We start from the raw sequence: 18,117 nt of genomic DNA on the forward strand, positions 1-18,117 counted from the left end.
ACAGACCCCCGGACATCAGCACAGCCCCCCGGCAGGCCGGCACAGCCCCCCGGCAGGCCGGTACAGACCCCCACAGGGTGCACAGACCACCGGCAGGCCGGCACAGCCCCCCGGCAGGCCGGTACAGACCCCCACAGGGTGCACAGACCACCGGCAGGCCGGCACAGCCCCCCGGCAGGCCGGTACCGACCCCGGGCAGTCCACACAGCCCCCCGGCAGGCCGGCAGAGACCCCCGGAAGGCCCGAAATGACGGCGCATCATGATGCGCACACACCGCGCATCATGATGACGTCAGGCCGTCAATCAACTTTGAACTTCCGATTCCGATGCCGAATTCCGATATTGAAAAAATATCGGAAGCCGGTATCGGAATTCCGATGCAGCAAGTATCGGCCGATACCCGATACTTGCGGTATCGGAATGCTCAACACTACAGATGACCCTATTCTGACTAATGTGAACGCATTTTTTCAAGCCTTGGGGTTGCTGTGCGACAAACCTAATGCTATTGATCAGGCTGAAAAGACCCTGTTAGCATTGAACCAGGGTTGAGAAGCTGCAGAGTTGTACTGTCAAAAGTTCCGAAAGTGGGCGGTCCTTACTACCTGGAATGATAGTGCCTTGGCTGCTCTCTTTCGGAAGGGTTTGTCAGAAGCCGTAAAAGATACTATGGTGGGATTTCCTGGTCCCTCTGGTCTGGACGTTTCTATGTCTTTAGCCATTCAGGTTGATCGGCGTTTACGTGAACGCAGGATTACACAAGAGGTGTTGCCACCGGTTGAACAGACGTCTGAACCTATGCAATGTGATAGAGTTTTGTCTAAGGCGCAACGTCAGGAATTCAGAAGGCGTAATAAGCTGTGTTTTTTCTGTGGAGATGCCTCACATGTTATTTCTGTTTGTCCTAAACGTGAGAAACGCTTTGCACACACGTTTTCTGTTGTTGGGGTTCAGCCTAAGTTTCTTTAGGCGATTACTCTGATCTGTTCCCTGTCCACATTTTCCGCCAAGGCTTTTGTGGATTCGGGAGCAGCGCTAAATCTAATGGACTTGGATTTTGCTAAACGTTGTGGATTTCCGTTGACACCTCTGCAGATGCCCATCCCTTTGAGGGGGATTGATGCTACCCCTCTGGCTAAAAATAAACCTCAATTTTGGACCCAGTTGGTCATGCGGGTCGCCCCAGACCACCAAGAAAATTGCAGATTTTTGGTGTTGCATGGTTTGCACGATGCCGTTGTTCTGGGGTTTCCCTGGTTGCAGATTCATAATCCAGTTTTGGATTGGAAGTCTGTGTCTGTGGTGAGTTGGGGTTGCCGGTGTACCTTTAGTGAGGCTCCGGTTTTTTCCACCTCTCCTCAGTCGCATGAGGTTCCTGACTATTTGGCGGACTACTATGATGTATTTAGTGAGAATGTGTCTGCGTCCTTGCCTCCTCATAGGAGTTATGACTGTGCAATTGAACTAAACCCGGGGTGTAAATTTCCTAAGGGTCGGCTCTTCAATTTATCTGTATTTATCTGAGCACGAGGCTATGCGGTCCTATATTAAGGAGGCGTTGGAGAAGGGTCATATTAGACCATCCTCTTCACCCTTAGGTGCCGGTTTTTTTTTGTGGCCAAGAAGGATGGTTCTTTAAGGCCTTGTATTGATTATCGTGCCCTCAATAAAATTACTATTAAATATCAGTATCCGTTACCCCTGATTTCGTATCTATTCTCTAGAGTCAGAGGTGCTTGCTGGTTTACCAAGCTTGACCTCAGGGGGGCGTATAATCTTATCCGCATTAAGCAGGGGGATGAATGGAAGACGGCGTTTAATACTCCGGAGGGACATTTTGAGTACCTGGTGATGCCTTTTGGGCTCACTAATGCCCCTTCTGTCTTCCAGTGCTTCATGAATGATATTTTCCGTGACTTTGTCGATAAATTTTTGATTATCTATCTGGATGATATTTTGATCTTCTCCAAGGATTGGGATTCTCATGTGGAACATATTCGGACTGTGTTCCAGATCTTGAGAGAGAATTCTCTGTATGTCAAAGGATCAAAATGCCTTTTTGGAGTACAGAGAATTTCTTTTTTGGGATTTATTTTGTCTCCGTCAACTATTGAAATGGACCCGGCCAAGGTACAGGCCATTTATGATTGGGTTCAGCCCACTTCTTTGAAGGCCCTCCAGAAGTTTTTGGGTTTTGCTAATTTTTATCGGAAATTTATAGCAAAATTTTCTAGTATTGCCAAACCATTGACTGATCTGACCAGGAAGGGTGCGGATGTGTTGAATTGGTCTCCGGAGGCGGTTGATTCCTTTCAGGAGCTGAAGTGTAGATTTACCTCCGCCCTGGTTCTGCGGCAACCTGATGTCTCACTCCCGTTCCAGGTAGAGGTGGATGCTTCTGAGATTGGTGCAGGAGCGGTGTTGTCCCAAAAGGATCCGGTAACATCTAAAATGAATCCCTGTGCTTTCTTTTCCCGTAAGTTCTCTTCATCTGAACGTAACTATAATGTGGGGAATCGGGAACTGTTGGCCATGAAATGGGAATTTGAGGAGTGGAGACATTGGTTGGAGGGAGCCAAACATCAAGTTGTGGTCCTCACTGACCACAAAAATTTGATTTACCTAGAGTCGGCTAAACGCTTGAACCCTAGACAGGCTAGGTGGGCCTTGTTTTTTACACGTTTTGATTTTGTGGTCTCTTTCCTTCCTGGAATTAAGAATGTCAAGGCAGACGCCCTCTCTAGGAGTTTCTTTGCTGATTCTCCTGTGGTGACCAAGCCTGCCACCATCTTAGGCGAAGGGGTAGTTTTTTCTGCCATCTCGCCCGATTTGAGACTTGCTCTGCAAGAGTTCCAGGAGGACAAACCTGAGCATTGCCCCAGTGGAAAGTTGTATGTTCCTGACCAGTGGAAGAAGAGAGTGATGTCTGAAGTTCATTGCTCTGCATTGGCTGGTCATCCAGGTATTTTTGGTACTAGAGATCTGGTGAGTCGCTCTTTTTGGTGGCCCACCTTGTCTCATGATGTCAGGAATTTTGTGCAGTCCTGTGGGACTTGCTCCCAGTCTAAATCTTGTTCTCGCTCTAGTGGGTCGTTGATGCCTTTGCCGGTCCCCAGGAGGCCATGGACCCATATTTCAATGGATTTCATCTCTGATATGCCGGTCTCTCAAAGAATGACTGTTATTTGGGTGATTTGTGATAGGTTCTCTAAGATGGTTCATCTTGTACCACTCCCTAAGTTGCCATCTTCCTCTGAGTTGGTGCCTCTGTTTTTGCAACAGGTGGTTCGCTTGCACAGGATTCCTGAGAACATTGTATCTGACAGAGGAGTTCAATATGTGTCTAAATTTTGGAGGACGTTCTGTTCCAAGTTGGGAATTCAGTTGTCCTTCTCCTCTGCTTTTCACCCTCAGACCAATGGGCAGACAGAGAGAACAAACCAGACCTTGGAGTCGTATTTGAGATGTTTTATTTCTGCTGATCAGGATGATTGGGTTTCATTTTTGCCCTTGGCCGAATTTGCTTTAAATAATAGAGCTAGTTCTGCCACTTTGATGTCACCTTTTTTTTGTAACTTTGGTTTTCACCCTCGATTTTCTTCAGGGCAGGTGGAGCCTTCTGCCTGCCCAGGCGTTGACATTGTGGTGGAGAGAATGCACCAGATCTGGGACCAAGTGGTGGATAAGTTATCTCTCTCCCAGGAAAAGGCCCAGCGGTTTTCCAATCGACATAGGACCATTGGTCCCCAGTTTAGGATTGGTGATATGGTGTGGTTATCATCAAAAAATATTGCTATGAAGGTGGCTTCTCCTAAGTTTAAGCCTAGATTTATTGGACCTTACAAGATTTTGGAGATTATTAATCCGGTCTCTTTTCGTTTGGCTCTTCCTGTCACATTTAAGATCCATAATGTGTTCCATAAGTCCTTGTTGAAGAGGTTTGTTGAGCCAGTTGTGCCTGAGGTGGCACCTCCGGACCCTGTATTGGTTGAAGGTAACTTGGAATATGAGGTAGAGAAAATTCTGGATTCCCGTCTGGCTAGACGGAGACTCCAGTATTTGGTTAAGTGGAAGGGTTATGGTCAGGAGGATAATTCCTGGGTCTCTGCCTCTGATATTCATGCCAAAAGATTGGTGCGTGCCTTTCATCGGGCTCACCCCGATCGCCCTGGTGGCGTTGTTGAGGGTTCGGTGACCCCTCCTCAAGGGGGGGTACTGTTGTGAGTTCATTTTCCCCTCTGTCACTGAGGCCTGGTGAACTCCCTATTTTAGTGAAGGAAGGTAGTGAGCCTGATTATCAGGCACCTGGGACTAATGAAGACGATTGGCTGAGTGGAGTCACTGACTGGATTTAAGGCAGCCTACGCCCTTTCTGCCCTGTGGGTGATTTCTCTGTGGACTCTTGGACTCCAGTCTGATTCCTGCTCTCCTAAAGCTAAGTTTTCTGTTTTGCCTTTTTGCATCTAAGACTTGTTTTTGTTTTTCTTGCTTTTTGGATTCTACCACTCCCTGCTGGAGTGTGCAGTTTTCCGTGAGCTCTGTCTTCTGAAAGTACCTGAGTGCTGATTTAGTTTTTGAAGCTTAGTTGCTTCAGGGCCATTTTTATATCAGCTAGTCGGCTTTTGTCTCTGATAGGGTTTTGGCAGATTGCAGACAGCAGCCTTCCTATCCGTTCCTATCTAGGTAGTTTTTGGGCCCCGTCTTTGCTCAGCCTGTCTTTCTGTCTGTGTAAGTGTTTTCATCTTGCTTCACCGTCATTATATGTGGGGGGCTGCCTATTGCTTTGGGGTCTGCTCTGGGGCAGTTAGATTTCCCCTTTCCTTCTTTAGGCCTATGTATCTCTCCGGCTGTGATCGAGGGGTCTAGGTCATCGTAGGAACCCCCCACGGCTACTGCTAGTTGTGTTGATAGGTTCAGGGGTCTGCAATCTGATAGTTGCCAACTTCTCTGGTTTTCAGGACTTAGCTAGCATTTCTCTTTTTGCCTCCTACGGTGACTCAATCATAACAGCTTCTGCTCCGTACACACACGGCTCTGCTCCGTACACCCCGTACACACATGGCTCCACTCTGTAGACAAACGGCTCCGCTCACCCCATACACACACGGCTCCGCTCCTCTGTACACTATATACTTGCATATCTCTGCTCCGTACATCTTCTACACACACGGCTCCACTCTGTACACCTCATACACACACAACTCTGCTACATCCACCCTGTAAACCCCTCCTGACCCCACATAGAAGCTTACTTCACCTCATCCAGCACCATGACAACCAGCACAGCAGAGTACTGTAGCCCCTGATCATGTGACCCCCTGACTCCGCCCCTCATGTGACCTCATCACAGGTCCTGTTCTCACAGAATAGCCCAGGACGACATTGCTGGCTGTGAGGTGGGGGGTCCACTGCTGGCACCGGGGCCCCCCACCGCCTTCTCAGTGGCCCATAGCAGCTGGGCGGCAGAGTAGGGAGATCGAGTCTCCCTGCTCTGCCGCAGAATGTAACTGTATGGGCGCGCTGTGCACGCCGATACAGTTACAGTAGCGTAGCTCGGTGGGCCCCCTCAGAGCTCGGGGCCTGGGGCCACCACCCCCTCTGCCCCCCCGGTAGGTATGCTACTGCTTCAAGCACCAAAAAATGCTCATTTTACCTCAGTAAGTACATCAGTTTCATCATGTCTAAGATATCAATTGAAACATGTATGAAGTTTGTATTTTGAAATCTGGTGACAGATCCCATTTGAATGACAAATAACTTCGTTTTCACTATTGATTCAAAGTTTATAATTTTGACATATGTCTTATTTTAAGGGATGTTATGGTATCTATTTTAAGTATATACATGGATTTCTTTGTCTCCATACATAGGTGGTATCAAGAATATATGTATTTGTGATATTTGTAATATTTTTACTTTAATATATTTAGCTATGATTATTTCTCTGTTATGTTTTGAACTGCTATTGTAATTTTAATGGTATAACGTCATCAAAAACTCAAGAGACTGGTTAAACTAATTGTATGCCATTCGCAAGCAGTTACCCACTCAGTGTTATTATGTTGCAGGAAATTATATAAAATATAGGCAGTGAAGTGTGTACACATTACATGTCCTGTCTGATTGCCACTTATTGAAAATTGAAAATTTTTGAGTTGCTATGTTTCCTAACCTTTAGTACTTTTATACTCTTTCAGAAAGCTGACCTGGCAGTGGCTCCACTTACCATAACCCACATCCGAGAGAAAGTGATAGATTTTTCTAAACCATTTATGACTCTGGGAATAAGCATACTATATCGGAAAGCCAATGGGACCAATCCTAGTGTCTTCTCTTTTTTGAATCCTCTGTCTCCTGACATCTGGATGTACATCCTACTTGCTTATCTTGGTGTGAGCTGTGTTCTTTTTGTCATAGCAAGGTAAGTGTCAATAAAAATAATCATGATATTACAGTACCGGAGTATATTTATATAACTTTATTCCAAACCCCATAAAATATTGAATTAAGGATTTAATAAATGTTCTGACAGTTTAATAAGAAAATGAAAGACTATACATTTTTCAGTAACAAAACAATGTTATACATGTATGTTCCCTGTTGGTGGTATAGATCAACTAGGAGCACATGATGAGTACTCAATATATTCAAATCAAAACAGCAGATAGAAAATTAATGACCAGGCCGAAAGTTCCCTGCTATCCACCCCCACACGGTGTCCGCAGCCGAAGGAATTATGACACACAACGGTCTCAGGGATAACAGTTGCTTTTACTTCAGCAGGATTGGGAATTATAACTTGGAACAAGTAAGGAACAGTTTCTCATGGGTAGTCCATGGCAATTACAGTTCACACTTAGATGCTGAGATGTGATTGGGGTCTGGAGCTTTAAGAGCACTGGACAATGTCTTTTGGTATTTTACAGAGGGAGGTAGATGCAGCAATTAGAGGTTACAGACCTGTACTTGGGGTTATCTCCACAGTGTGTCACGGCACGTGCACAAGTACTTATAGGTGAATGTAGAGACTGTGGTGAATCCTGTCAGAAATACTTTACATGTGGTGAATCCTGTCAGCAATGCTTTAGATGCGGTGAATCCTGTCAGCAATACTTTACATGTGGTGAATCCAGTCAGCTATAGAATAATGTCTGTACAGGTCAGAAGGAACTCAGGCTTTTATGCCTGCATGAGATCTTGAGGTAAAAACCTCCTCCATGTGTGTTCTGCTCTCCCTGAAGGCATCCCTCAGACTCAAGACCATTCTAGACTTGCCTGGAATAACATCTCCTTCTATTGACCATGTGACTAGGAGCTGGCCAATAGGAGACCAAATTCACATCTCAGATCCTTACAAAACAATAATTCAGTCATTGTACACTTTCACCATTAGATTGCGACAGAACACAGCAAATGAGAAATGCATTGCATCTATAATGAAGGTGACGAGAAATGGAGAATTACAGCTCACAAACAATGTAGAGAGACAGTTAGAGAGTGAGCAGTAGTGTACAGAAGCTTCTCACCATTCAGTATTACTTAAAGGGACAGTCACACTCTGGACTGGGTCACTACACATGATGAGTACTCAATATATTCAAATCAAAGCATCAGATAGAAAATTATTGCACAAACATGACCATTACTGTTGTCTTTGGCTGAGAGCAATTTCTACAAAGAATAATATGGATTTGTGTGATTTCTTCTCACACTCTTCAACTGTAATAGTTTACTTGTAGAGCTAAGCAACCCTTTTCATTCTGTGAATAGCAAAGAGGGGTCACACTTGGTCAGAAATGCAGACAGCAGGCGTTCATAGAAGTGAAGCAGGGAACTCAGATCATCCTGGTATCATGCCAATTTTCACTCCCTTTTGCAAGCCATAAAAAATTCCCCTCATTTGTCTTTGTAGCAGCGGTCTTAAGGCATGGCAATACAATAGTCATCCCTTTGCTTGATGCTAACGATATATTTGTCAGACCACAATGAACTGAACATGCAGCTTGACCTGCTCACCAGCACAACCTAGGTCCCTGTTGGTTCACTTTCCATTCTTCTCTGTAATTGCTGAATATTGTAACCAGCATTAACATTATTGTGATTAATTTTATACTGTAGGCTCATCAGCCTCATTTCTTTGTGACTGGGATAACTCAGTGTTGTCATACACATTGACCTGCTGCTGCTACTCGTCTTCTGTGACATCCCCAACATGCCCAGGGTGGTGATGAACATGTTAAAAGTGCTAATTTTCCATCACTCTTTCGATCCTTGTGAATGTTTTTTTCAATATGTGAAAGGTATGACATCATTGAAACCAAAGTTTTCCTTTTTATCAAATTTAGTAGCCTATTCCAAATGCCACCGTAAGCATCATCTGTCTCTCATCAGCTGCCAATGGTGGAATTCAAAGAAACACATGCAACTGTTATAATCAGTTTCCACCTTATGCTGCTTGTATGGATGCCCCAAAATATACAACATTGAATTTCATTTTGTTTCCATCCTTGTAAATCAAGTAATGCAATAGGCAGACTTTTCTATTTCTACAAAATCTGAAAGTCATGCTTTGTTACATAAGAATGATAGAAATACCCAGGCACTCTTCTTGACCTAGGCATAAATTTAGGACAAGCAAATTCAGACCGTATTTGTTAATTTGCGTAAATGTAGTTTTACCACAAAGTCCCTGGCATTGTTGCTTATTACAATGAAATGTTGTATTTGACAAGGAGAAATTCAATGTGACATTTGCTGTTTGATACAGAGGAGCAACTCAGCCTGTATATGGCTTTAGCTGCACATGCAAATACACTGATGAGAAAAGGGTTAACAATTAGTTATGGGCAACCGTGTCCGTCACTGCTCGAGGCTCGATCAAGCATCATGCTGCTCAAGAAGCTCGGTACTCGATCAAGTATCTGGGTACTCTGGCTCAATGCTCAATTCCCAGCTCTACACTTTTGGCTCTTGATTTTCAGCCAGTAAACATGTGAGGATTGCCTGCCAATCACAGTAATGCTGTAGCCATCTTGGCTACTGGCATTACCGTGATTGGCTGGCTGCATAGTGTCATCGGGTCTATATGAGACCCGGTGATGCCATGTTCCTCGCATTGTACCCAGAAATAGCATACGAAGAGATCGTGTGCGGCACAGAGTTTTTTTTACCTGATTGTGCAATCCTAAACCAACAGTTATTAGGGCTAATTAAAATAAATTCTATCCTATTGCAGTTAGCTTCATTTTAGGAAGGATTAGCTGCTGTATTAGGAAGAGTGTATTAGGAGCACTTATAGCAGAGTTCATTGGATAACAGTTCTTGTTGCTGCTTCGTTAAACTAACAGCTCTTTTCAGGGCTGATTGAAATAAATTATATTCTCTAAAATGCTGCTTATATCTGAAAATAATTTAGGGTTAGGTGGCAGAGTAGGGTTTAGCATATTAGAGACATTTCGGCAGATTTGATTGCGTTCCAGAGTTTGTTTCAGCCATGTACAAAAAAATCCTTTCAGGATGGTCTTGCTCCTAAAAATCTAAATTTTAATATTAATATTATTTTGTTAGTATTTTGTAAATCCACCTTTTTCTTTCAACACTGCCTGAAACCTTCTTAGCATGCTCTCAGAATCAAACATGTCTCGACCAAAATCTGATCTCAGGCCTCTTCCACACGTTCCCAAATGTGGTGCATACTGGCCAACTCACTTGGGTATGTATAGTTTTTTCTTCAACCCTGCCCACAAGTGTTTTATTAGGTTCATGTCTAGGGACTGTGGGGGGCCAATACAGCACCTCTAATTAACATTGAACAATTTATTTGCCTATCTCGACATATGCTTCAGGTCGTTGTCATGCTGAAACACTATGTCATTCTTTTCATACCTATAGTACTTATGTGTACAATGTAACTTGTGTTAGAGAATACTCACATATAGCCCAGCATGGAGATCACCATCGATCCTGGTCAAGTATCCAAAGCCTTTGGCTGTGAAACAACCCCATATCAACCAGCTTCCTCCACCAAACTTGACAGTTTCTTCAATTTTTTGATCCTTTAGCCCCTTTTTCCCTTGTTTCTTCCAGATCCACTTACCCATCAGAGCTTAGTCTACTGAATTACATCTCATTACTGCATACCATGTTTCCAGTCTTTTACTGCCCACTTTTTTTTTTTTTTTTTTTTGGCAAATTCGAACCAACACTTCTTATGACAATATTGAAGTCGACTCTTCTTCACCTTTTTTGTGGCAAGACTTTAGGATTAGAAGACTTGTTGACTCTGAAATTTTACCTGGACTTCAAGCTGTCAGCTTTCAAATGTATAGATGGACTTCATTTTGCATTTTTCCAACTGTCATTGAACTCACTTGACTTCTTTTCTTGGGAAATCTTTATTGGTGCTCCTCGATTCGACGAAGTGATCTTTCGCTTGGGAATCAACCTAATAACAGACTGAGCAATTAGGTAATGTGAGGAAAGGTTGTATTTTGTAGTATACAGGAAGAAAAAGATATTTTTTCCACCAACAGGAGCAAAACAGTAACAATGCAATGACATGACAAGAATCTGCATAACTAATCATATGCTAAATAGTTGCAAGCCAAATTTATGTATGAGAAAGCCAAGATTATTGTCTATAAAATGATGGTAGTCTCATGCTCGAAGCCGTAATTGACTGTGAGATATGAGGCCTGAAAGTCAAAAATTCAAAACATTTGTTACCATTTTGCTTATCAGTGTAACTTTTAAAACAGCTTGTCAGTAGGTGTAAGAGGGTCAGGGCCTAGCCCTGTGGATATTGCTGTCATTATGTACCTTGTTATGATTGACATGTTTGAGGGCATTATATGTGACCTGTATATATGTGTTTGCGGCCATATGGCATTACAGTGGCGTAGGAAGGGGGGGCGGGCCACCCCAGGCGGCACGTGTGTGGGGGCGGCGCAGCATGGCAGGAGCAGAAATTCCTCCTCTCTGTGCTGTGGGAGAGAAGCGTGGAGGCGGCCGAGGCACAGTGACAGGAGAAGACTGTGTGTATAGCAGGAGATTTTGGCAGCGGCTAGCACAGGTGGGTCACTCACCATGTGGGAGGAGGACGCTCTGCCTCTCCCCAGCCTCCCTCCATGCTCAGTCAGCTGCTGAGCTCTCCCTTCGGGCGGCTTCCTTCGTCAGTGTCACACAGTCACAAACACAGCAGGCAGCCGCAGGCAGCCGCAGGCAGCCTGTGTAAGTGTAACTTATACTGCGGCCAGGGGCAGAGGAGGCAGAGCTGAGCCTGCACATTACTGTCTGTGCTGCCTGGGAGCACTGTCGCAGGCAGTGTGTCAGAATGTCTGTGTGATTAATCATTAACATCCCAAACCAGTAACCGCCCAGGTACCCCCTCCCAAGCGCGGCCATTTTATTCCTTTCCAGACCCCGCATCCGAGCAGGCCATTCACCGCCCGGGGGGCGCCAAATTCGGGAACAGCCCCGGGCGGTAAAAGCTCTAGCTACGCCTCTGTGGCATTATATAGATATACTTGGTATAGATAGAGTAGTTATAGAGAATTGACACAAGATGGGTGCACTCATCACATTTACAGTGGAGCCTTTAGGAGGACACTAGAGGGTTAACTAGGGGGACATTAAAGGAGTGGTTAACCGGGAACTGAGTGGAGAAAAATTTCTTTGTTTAGTTTTGTTCTGTCAGGGGGGAGCCTCTGGTACTGATGAGAAGGCAGAGTTCCTGACCGGCCTAGCAGACAGACACAGGGTGTGAAGCAGAGTCCCTCAGCCATCTTGAGTAGAGGAGAAGAGTAAAGTGCCTACAGCAGCAGCCAGTGGGAGAGCCTCTGGGGAGACGTCAGCCTGAGACTGGGAGCTTATGAGATAGTGCAGCCAGTGGGAGAGCCACTTGGGAGAAGTCAGCCTGTATCTGGGAGCTGTCAAGCCAGGGATGTCAGTGAAAGAGTCCCTGTGGAGTTGACAGCCAGAGTGTGGGAGCTGATCAAGTAGACGAGTGGGCTGCCAGCGAGTGCACGGACAGGAATACTAGAAAGGGGTGAACGACCTAGTAGATGGGTACCTTTGTGGGCTGAAGTCGGTCGCAGGAAGAGAGCTCGAGGTTCCGTGTTCACCAGGTTCCTCGTTCTGCTGATATTTTGTGGTCCACCCAGGTGTAGCTGAAGAAGCTAAGTGTGCTGCTGTAGAAGATGTATCCCTGGTACAGTCTTGAGAGCCCAAAAGGCATATTGGATGTGCTGTGTCATGAGAAAAATGACGTTGAACTGTTTAAGTTTATTCCGGCCTCTGCCTCCAGTCTTTTGAACAGCAGGAAAAGTGAGGATCTTACCAGGAATGAAGCACAGTGAGTACTAGAGCGGCTGATGGGGTCCCCCCCCTGGCGGCAACCTTGTTTTTAGATAGGAATTAACAAATATATTAAAGTTGAATGAATTCTACTTGAAGAGTACAAAATTCCACATTTGTTAAAAAGCGGATTTTATTATAATGAACTTCCACGTGGAATCAACAAAATAGTGCGTTCACTAGACTGCAAGGGCTGAATCTCTATGTGTATGCATGTGTATGTATGGAATTTAAATTTTGCAGTGTTGATAAAATTAAGCAGCAAGATTCGGACCAGTGATAGTGAGGAGTACTGATGAGCGAACATGCTCGCCACTATTTGGTACTCGTCCGAGTATCGCTGTACTTGTGGTACTCGGCGAGCACCGAGCATTTCCGGGATTATTCGGTGGGAGCTCGGGTCCGCACCCTGCATGTTTGGCGCTCTTTAGAGCTCAAATCAACATGCAGAGATTGTCTGCCACGCACTGTAATGCAGCAGCCATCTTTGTTGTGGTATTACAGTGATTGACTGGCCACACAGCGTCATCTGGTCTATAAGAGAGGTGCCGCCACTCTGCTCATCACAGTCGCGTCCGAATCAGACAGTGTAGGGAGAGCTGCTGCTGAGATACGGACAGATTTGTGCTTTTATTAGTCAGTGTGGGTATACCATTGTTGAATCCACATATCCAGATAAACCAACAGTCCTTCTAAGTACTAATTAAGCGGTATATAGATTGCAGTGCTAGGTAGGCAGGGGAGTGTATGTGGCTATATACACATCAGTGCAAAGCATGCAGGCACTGTATGTGGGTATATAGATGTCAGTGCATACATCAAGAGGGTCCAATCTATTACTGTCTGCTGCTGCTGCCTGTTACATATATTGACCATATATACCTAGCCCCAGGTATCAATGGCCAGGAATAATTTTTTTGGCATCTTAATCATGATTATTTTATTCCAAGGCAGTCCAGAGCTCCTTTTTTTTATCCATTTGCTTGTTGACACTGCAGAATACAGCCACCTCCTTTTCATAGTAAAGTGTGAAAATCCACCAGTTTTAAATGAGGTTGCCCATCCCAGCCATCACATCTGAGTGTTCAGAAATTTCTGACATTTTTGTGGTACTGTTAAATTTTTTGGAGTGTCTTATAGAATTTCTTGACACAATTTTGCTGCCCAAAAAATACTTAGCTGCAAAAAAAATATTTAGCTACAGGGCAGATATTTTACACCGGGTTTTGTCCACCACACGGATCACATATCATTGAACTCAAAATTTTGCCATTTCATGCCTCCATAGAATTTTTATTGTGGCTTAGCCTACTTGTTGACACAATTTAGCTGGGCAAAAAAATAAAAAATTACAGGCCACATATTGAACAGTCGGGTATATCTGTCAGATGCCTGATCTATCTGTGGGCTACAAATTGTGGCATTTCAGGCTTCCATTCTCCTGCATTTGCTGTCTGTTATCCTATTTCTATACACTATTTTGAGAGAAAAAATAAAAAAATACAGGCCACATATTGAACAGTCTGGTATCTCAGTCAGATGCCTGATCTGTCTGTGGGCTACAAATTGTGGCATATCAGGCCTCCATTTTACTGTATTTGCTGTCTGTTACTCTAGGTCTATAGACTATTCTGAGGTTAAAAATAAAAAACTACATGCCACATATTGAACAGTCTGGTATCTCCGTAAGATGCCTGATCTATCTGTGGGCTACAAATTGTGGCATTTCAGGCCTCCATTCCACTGTATTTGCTGTGTCTTACCCTAGTTATTGACAACAGTTTGATAACAAAAAATATATTTTTACCTGCAGTACAGATATTTTAAAGTGTGATTTTCCCGCACACGGATCACATACAAGTTCGTTCCCAATTCAGCCATTTGTAGCGAACGTGGAAAATATTGTAGTCCATTTAAAATGGGCAATGCGAGTGGCAAGGGACGGGGAAGTGGATGTGATGGTGCATGCAGACACTGAGGCCATGGGCAAGCTGAAGTTGTGCCATAAAAAACATCCACATCTTCTCACCCGACATTCATGACCCAATTACTAGGGGCCTGCAGCAGGACATCACTATTGAAACCAGAGCAGTGTGAAATGGTTGTTGGTTGGTTAGTGGATAATGTTTCTGTCAGGGATCTCACAAGGGGGAGAGAACTGCACCGAGGGGAAATAGTCGCCGGAAAGTCTTCGCTTATAGGTGCAAGTTAGTGAGGCGTTCCCAGAGAGGGGGAATGTATATCACTAGACCAGGCTGGGGATATACATTTAAACCATTTAATACAGTATTCTGCTATCAGTTCCTCGTTCAACATAAGCTCCGTCCGACAACAAGTTTATATCGGGTCAGAAACCAACCTGGGTAGCGTATAATTGACCAACCGAGTGTGCGGATGTGGGGATATGTGAATCGAGAAAAAAGAGCAGCCCAAGATTAATTTTATATTTACTCGCCGAAAAGGCGCACTAGAAATATACAGGTATATATTTACAAGAACAATATACAGTTAAACAGTCACAAGTTTAGTTCAAGGATAGGGTATAGATAGGTTGCAATTACCGTGTTATGTAGCATGTGACCACAGGTAGGCGCTGATGGATCACAGGTCCAAATCTTAGTTACAGGCTTTCCTGGCTGCATCAGCTAACATATCCTCCGGCCATTAGAAAAACAGTCCAAAATGAGGGACTGCCTTATATCTCGCAGGCTCTTCCCTCCCACACTCTGCTCCCATCCCTGGGCTTGTGCAGACTCTCCCCTCCCACATCAGAGAGTATGAATTTCTGCTTAGAACCGTGGAAGTTCATAACTTTCTGCCCAAAGCTCTGAATGAAATGGCAGCGATGCCACTGGATTCTGCTGGATTTTATCTGTGCATAGAGACCAAATATGCCTACAGTATGTAATTCCTGTTAGCTATGCTTTATAACTCCATAATGCAGGGTTCTGGAGGTGGCTAAATAATATGGGCACATGGGCAAAGGAATGCCAATTCCGGTAATGTGCTCGGCTAGTCTCAGAGATATTGCATTCTGTTATTATAGGTCATTTTCAAAATTGAATACCTCAGAGCCTGCTGTGACTTGATGTACGCGCTGTCTCCATGTGCTTCAGTCACACACAAAGGGATCCAGCTGGCTGCAGCTGCAGATGAGTTTGTACCCTTGTACTATTTGATGGGGACCCAAGCTTCAAAGACTTTGTCCCTGGATTTTTAATTAAGGAAAACGTTGCATTGCCTTTTATGGTCTGAGGGAATGCAAGGGTGGGGGCACATTCCAGGAGTCAATGGAGATGTCCTGAACTTATAATCCAAAATGGATTCTCCCTTGTCCCTCACACCTCCCCGCTTTTGTGTTGTCTGATCGCACTCCCACAATCTCTCCTTGCTGAGATAGCTTGTCAGCATTGCCATGGTCACTTTGTGGCGAATGGAGAAGTGGTGCTGCTGGAGCACCAGGCTCCTATGCAGCAACCTCCCATCTGTCTGGATACCTGTGAAACTAGCTGAGGGGGTTGTGGTCTGTCTCCACGATGAAGGGATGCTCATACAAGTATGGTTGCAGACGCTGTAGGGCCCACACAATTGCCAGGCACTCCTTTTGAATCTTGGAGTAGGCCACCTCTCTCATCAATAGCTTCCTGCTCAGGTACAGGATGGGATGCTCCTGGCCTAATGCATTGACCTGGCTGAGCACTGCACCGAGGCCAAATCACTGGCATCGGTCTGTACTACAAACGGCCGCCCAAACGCAACAGCTTGTAGTACTGGGGAGCTGGAGAGAGTGGTGTTGAGCGACTGAAAATCGGTCTCGCAGGCGACTGACCAATCTACCGTGAGAGGCAGCTTTATCTTGGTGAGGTCCGTCAGGGGCTTAGCCAGGGTACTATAGTGTGGGACAAACCTCATATAGTACCAAGCGGTCCCCAGGAAGGACATTGCCTGTTTCTTCATCCTGGGAGTGGGCCAGGATGTGATGGCATCAACTTTCCCAGGTTCTGGCTTCAGAACCCCCTGCTTACCCAGAGACCCAGGTAAAGGACCTTGATCATGCCCATTTGGCACTTTTCCGGCTTGATGGTCAAACCTGCCCTGTGGATCCATCTAAGTATCTGCTTCAAATGCTCTAAGGTGATCCTCCCATGTGGGACTCAAGATGACAATATTGTCCAGGTACAAAGCCACATACCCTTTAAGTCCCTGGAGCAGCATGTTGTCCATCCGTTGAAAAGTGGCAGGGGCATTCTTCATGCCGAATGGCATCACGGTGGACTCTTAAAGTCCAAATGGGATGATAAAGGCAGAGCGCTCCTGGACCTCGTGGGTAAGAGGGATCTGTCAATATCCCCAGCTCAGATCCATGATGGTCAGGTACTTAGCCCCGGCCAACTGATCGAGCAGGTCATGGATGTGTGACATAGGGAATGCATCAAGTGACCACGACAGTGTTGAGTCCCCAGCAGTCCATGCAGGTTGTTTGGTCCTTTTTATGAACGAGGACAACGGGCGATGCCCACGCGCTGTTGGATGCCTGGATCACCCCCATCTTCAGCATCTTGTCAACCTTCTGGCACATCTGCCCCTGCACCTCGAGAGAGACCTAATATGCTGAACGCTGGATCGGGTGGTGATCCCCAGTTTCCACATGATGGACAGCCAACTCGGTTCTTCTGGGAAGGCTGCGGAACAGCTCCCGGAAGGCATGTAGAGTATCTGACAGCTGGGACCGTTGGTCCTTGGTGAGCTGATGGCCAACCTTTTCGTTCTCAATGGATCCACCCTCCTTGGCTTAGGTGAGAAGATCCAGGAGGGTTTCGGCCTCTCCTTCCTCGGGAAGGTTGCACACAGGGAGAGCGCAGGCCTCCCGCTCATGATGGGCCTTCATTGTGTTCACGTGGAAGGCCTTCATCTTTCCACGGGCGTGGTCTAGGGTGACCAGGTACATCATGTCATTGTGCCACAGGTGCATGAGCTATGGGCCCTCCCAGGCTGCCTGGAGCTTGTCCTGTGGTAGTATGGGGACCAGTACACACACTTTCTGACCCACATGGTAGGTCCTTTGACAAGTGTACTAGTCGTACCAGCACTTCTGGTCAGCCTGAATCTGGGCCATATTGTCCTCCACCAGCCGCGAGAAGGCCGTCATTCTATCCTCGAAGCGCACAACGTACTCAACGACTGACACACCAGGGGTGGCCAAGTATCCTTGCCATGCCGCTTTTGCCAGAGCAAGGGGCCCTTGTACACGCCGCCTATACAGGAGCTCGAAGGGGCGAACCCTATTGAGGCATGTGGAGCAAATAGTAGGTGTGGGAGGTACCGCTACCAGTCACTCCCATGGGAGTCAACCAACATCCTAAGCATCTGCTTGAGGGTGCCATTGAACTGCTCACACAGACCATTAGTCTGCGGATAGTACGGGCTGGCCACCAGATGTTGCACCTGTATTTGTTAACAAAGGGACTCCATCAGCTGCGACATGAAATGAGTTCCTCTGTCAGTGAGCATTTCCTGGGGAAATCCCACTCTGGAGAAAATCTCCAGTAAAGCGGTGGCCCCCTTGTAAGCCCGAGTGGATGGGCACCAAGTGGCATAATCCACTACCGTTAGTACAGCTCTGGCAAAAATTAAGAGACCACCACTTCAAAACCCTGTCATGGGCAGCCCATTTTCCAGACCTGAACCCCATTGAAAACCTCTGGAATGTAATCTAGAGGATGATGGATAGTCACAAGCCATCAAACAAAGAAGAACTGCTT

General features: G+C 45.6%; 1 protein-coding gene across 1 annotated transcript in view; it reads left to right on the forward strand.

Annotated features, from left to right (window-relative positions):
- Positions 1-18,117, forward strand: part of GRIK3 (glutamate ionotropic receptor kainate type subunit 3) — a 990,088-nt gene that overhangs the window by 799,611 nt on the left and 172,360 nt on the right. The window contains exon 11 of the mRNA XM_073562506.1: positions 6,199-6,422. Within this exon, the coding sequence (XP_073418607.1) occupies positions 6,199-6,422 (224 nt within the window). The remainder of the gene's footprint in view (positions 1-6,198; positions 6,423-18,117) is intronic.

This window comes from Dendrobates tinctorius, unplaced genomic scaffold (genome assembly GCF_039654945.1).
Source record: "Dendrobates tinctorius isolate UK_male_01 unplaced genomic scaffold, ASM3965494v1 ptg000015l, whole genome shotgun sequence".
Taxonomy (NCBI): domain Eukaryota; kingdom Metazoa; phylum Chordata; class Amphibia; order Anura; family Dendrobatidae; genus Dendrobates; species Dendrobates tinctorius.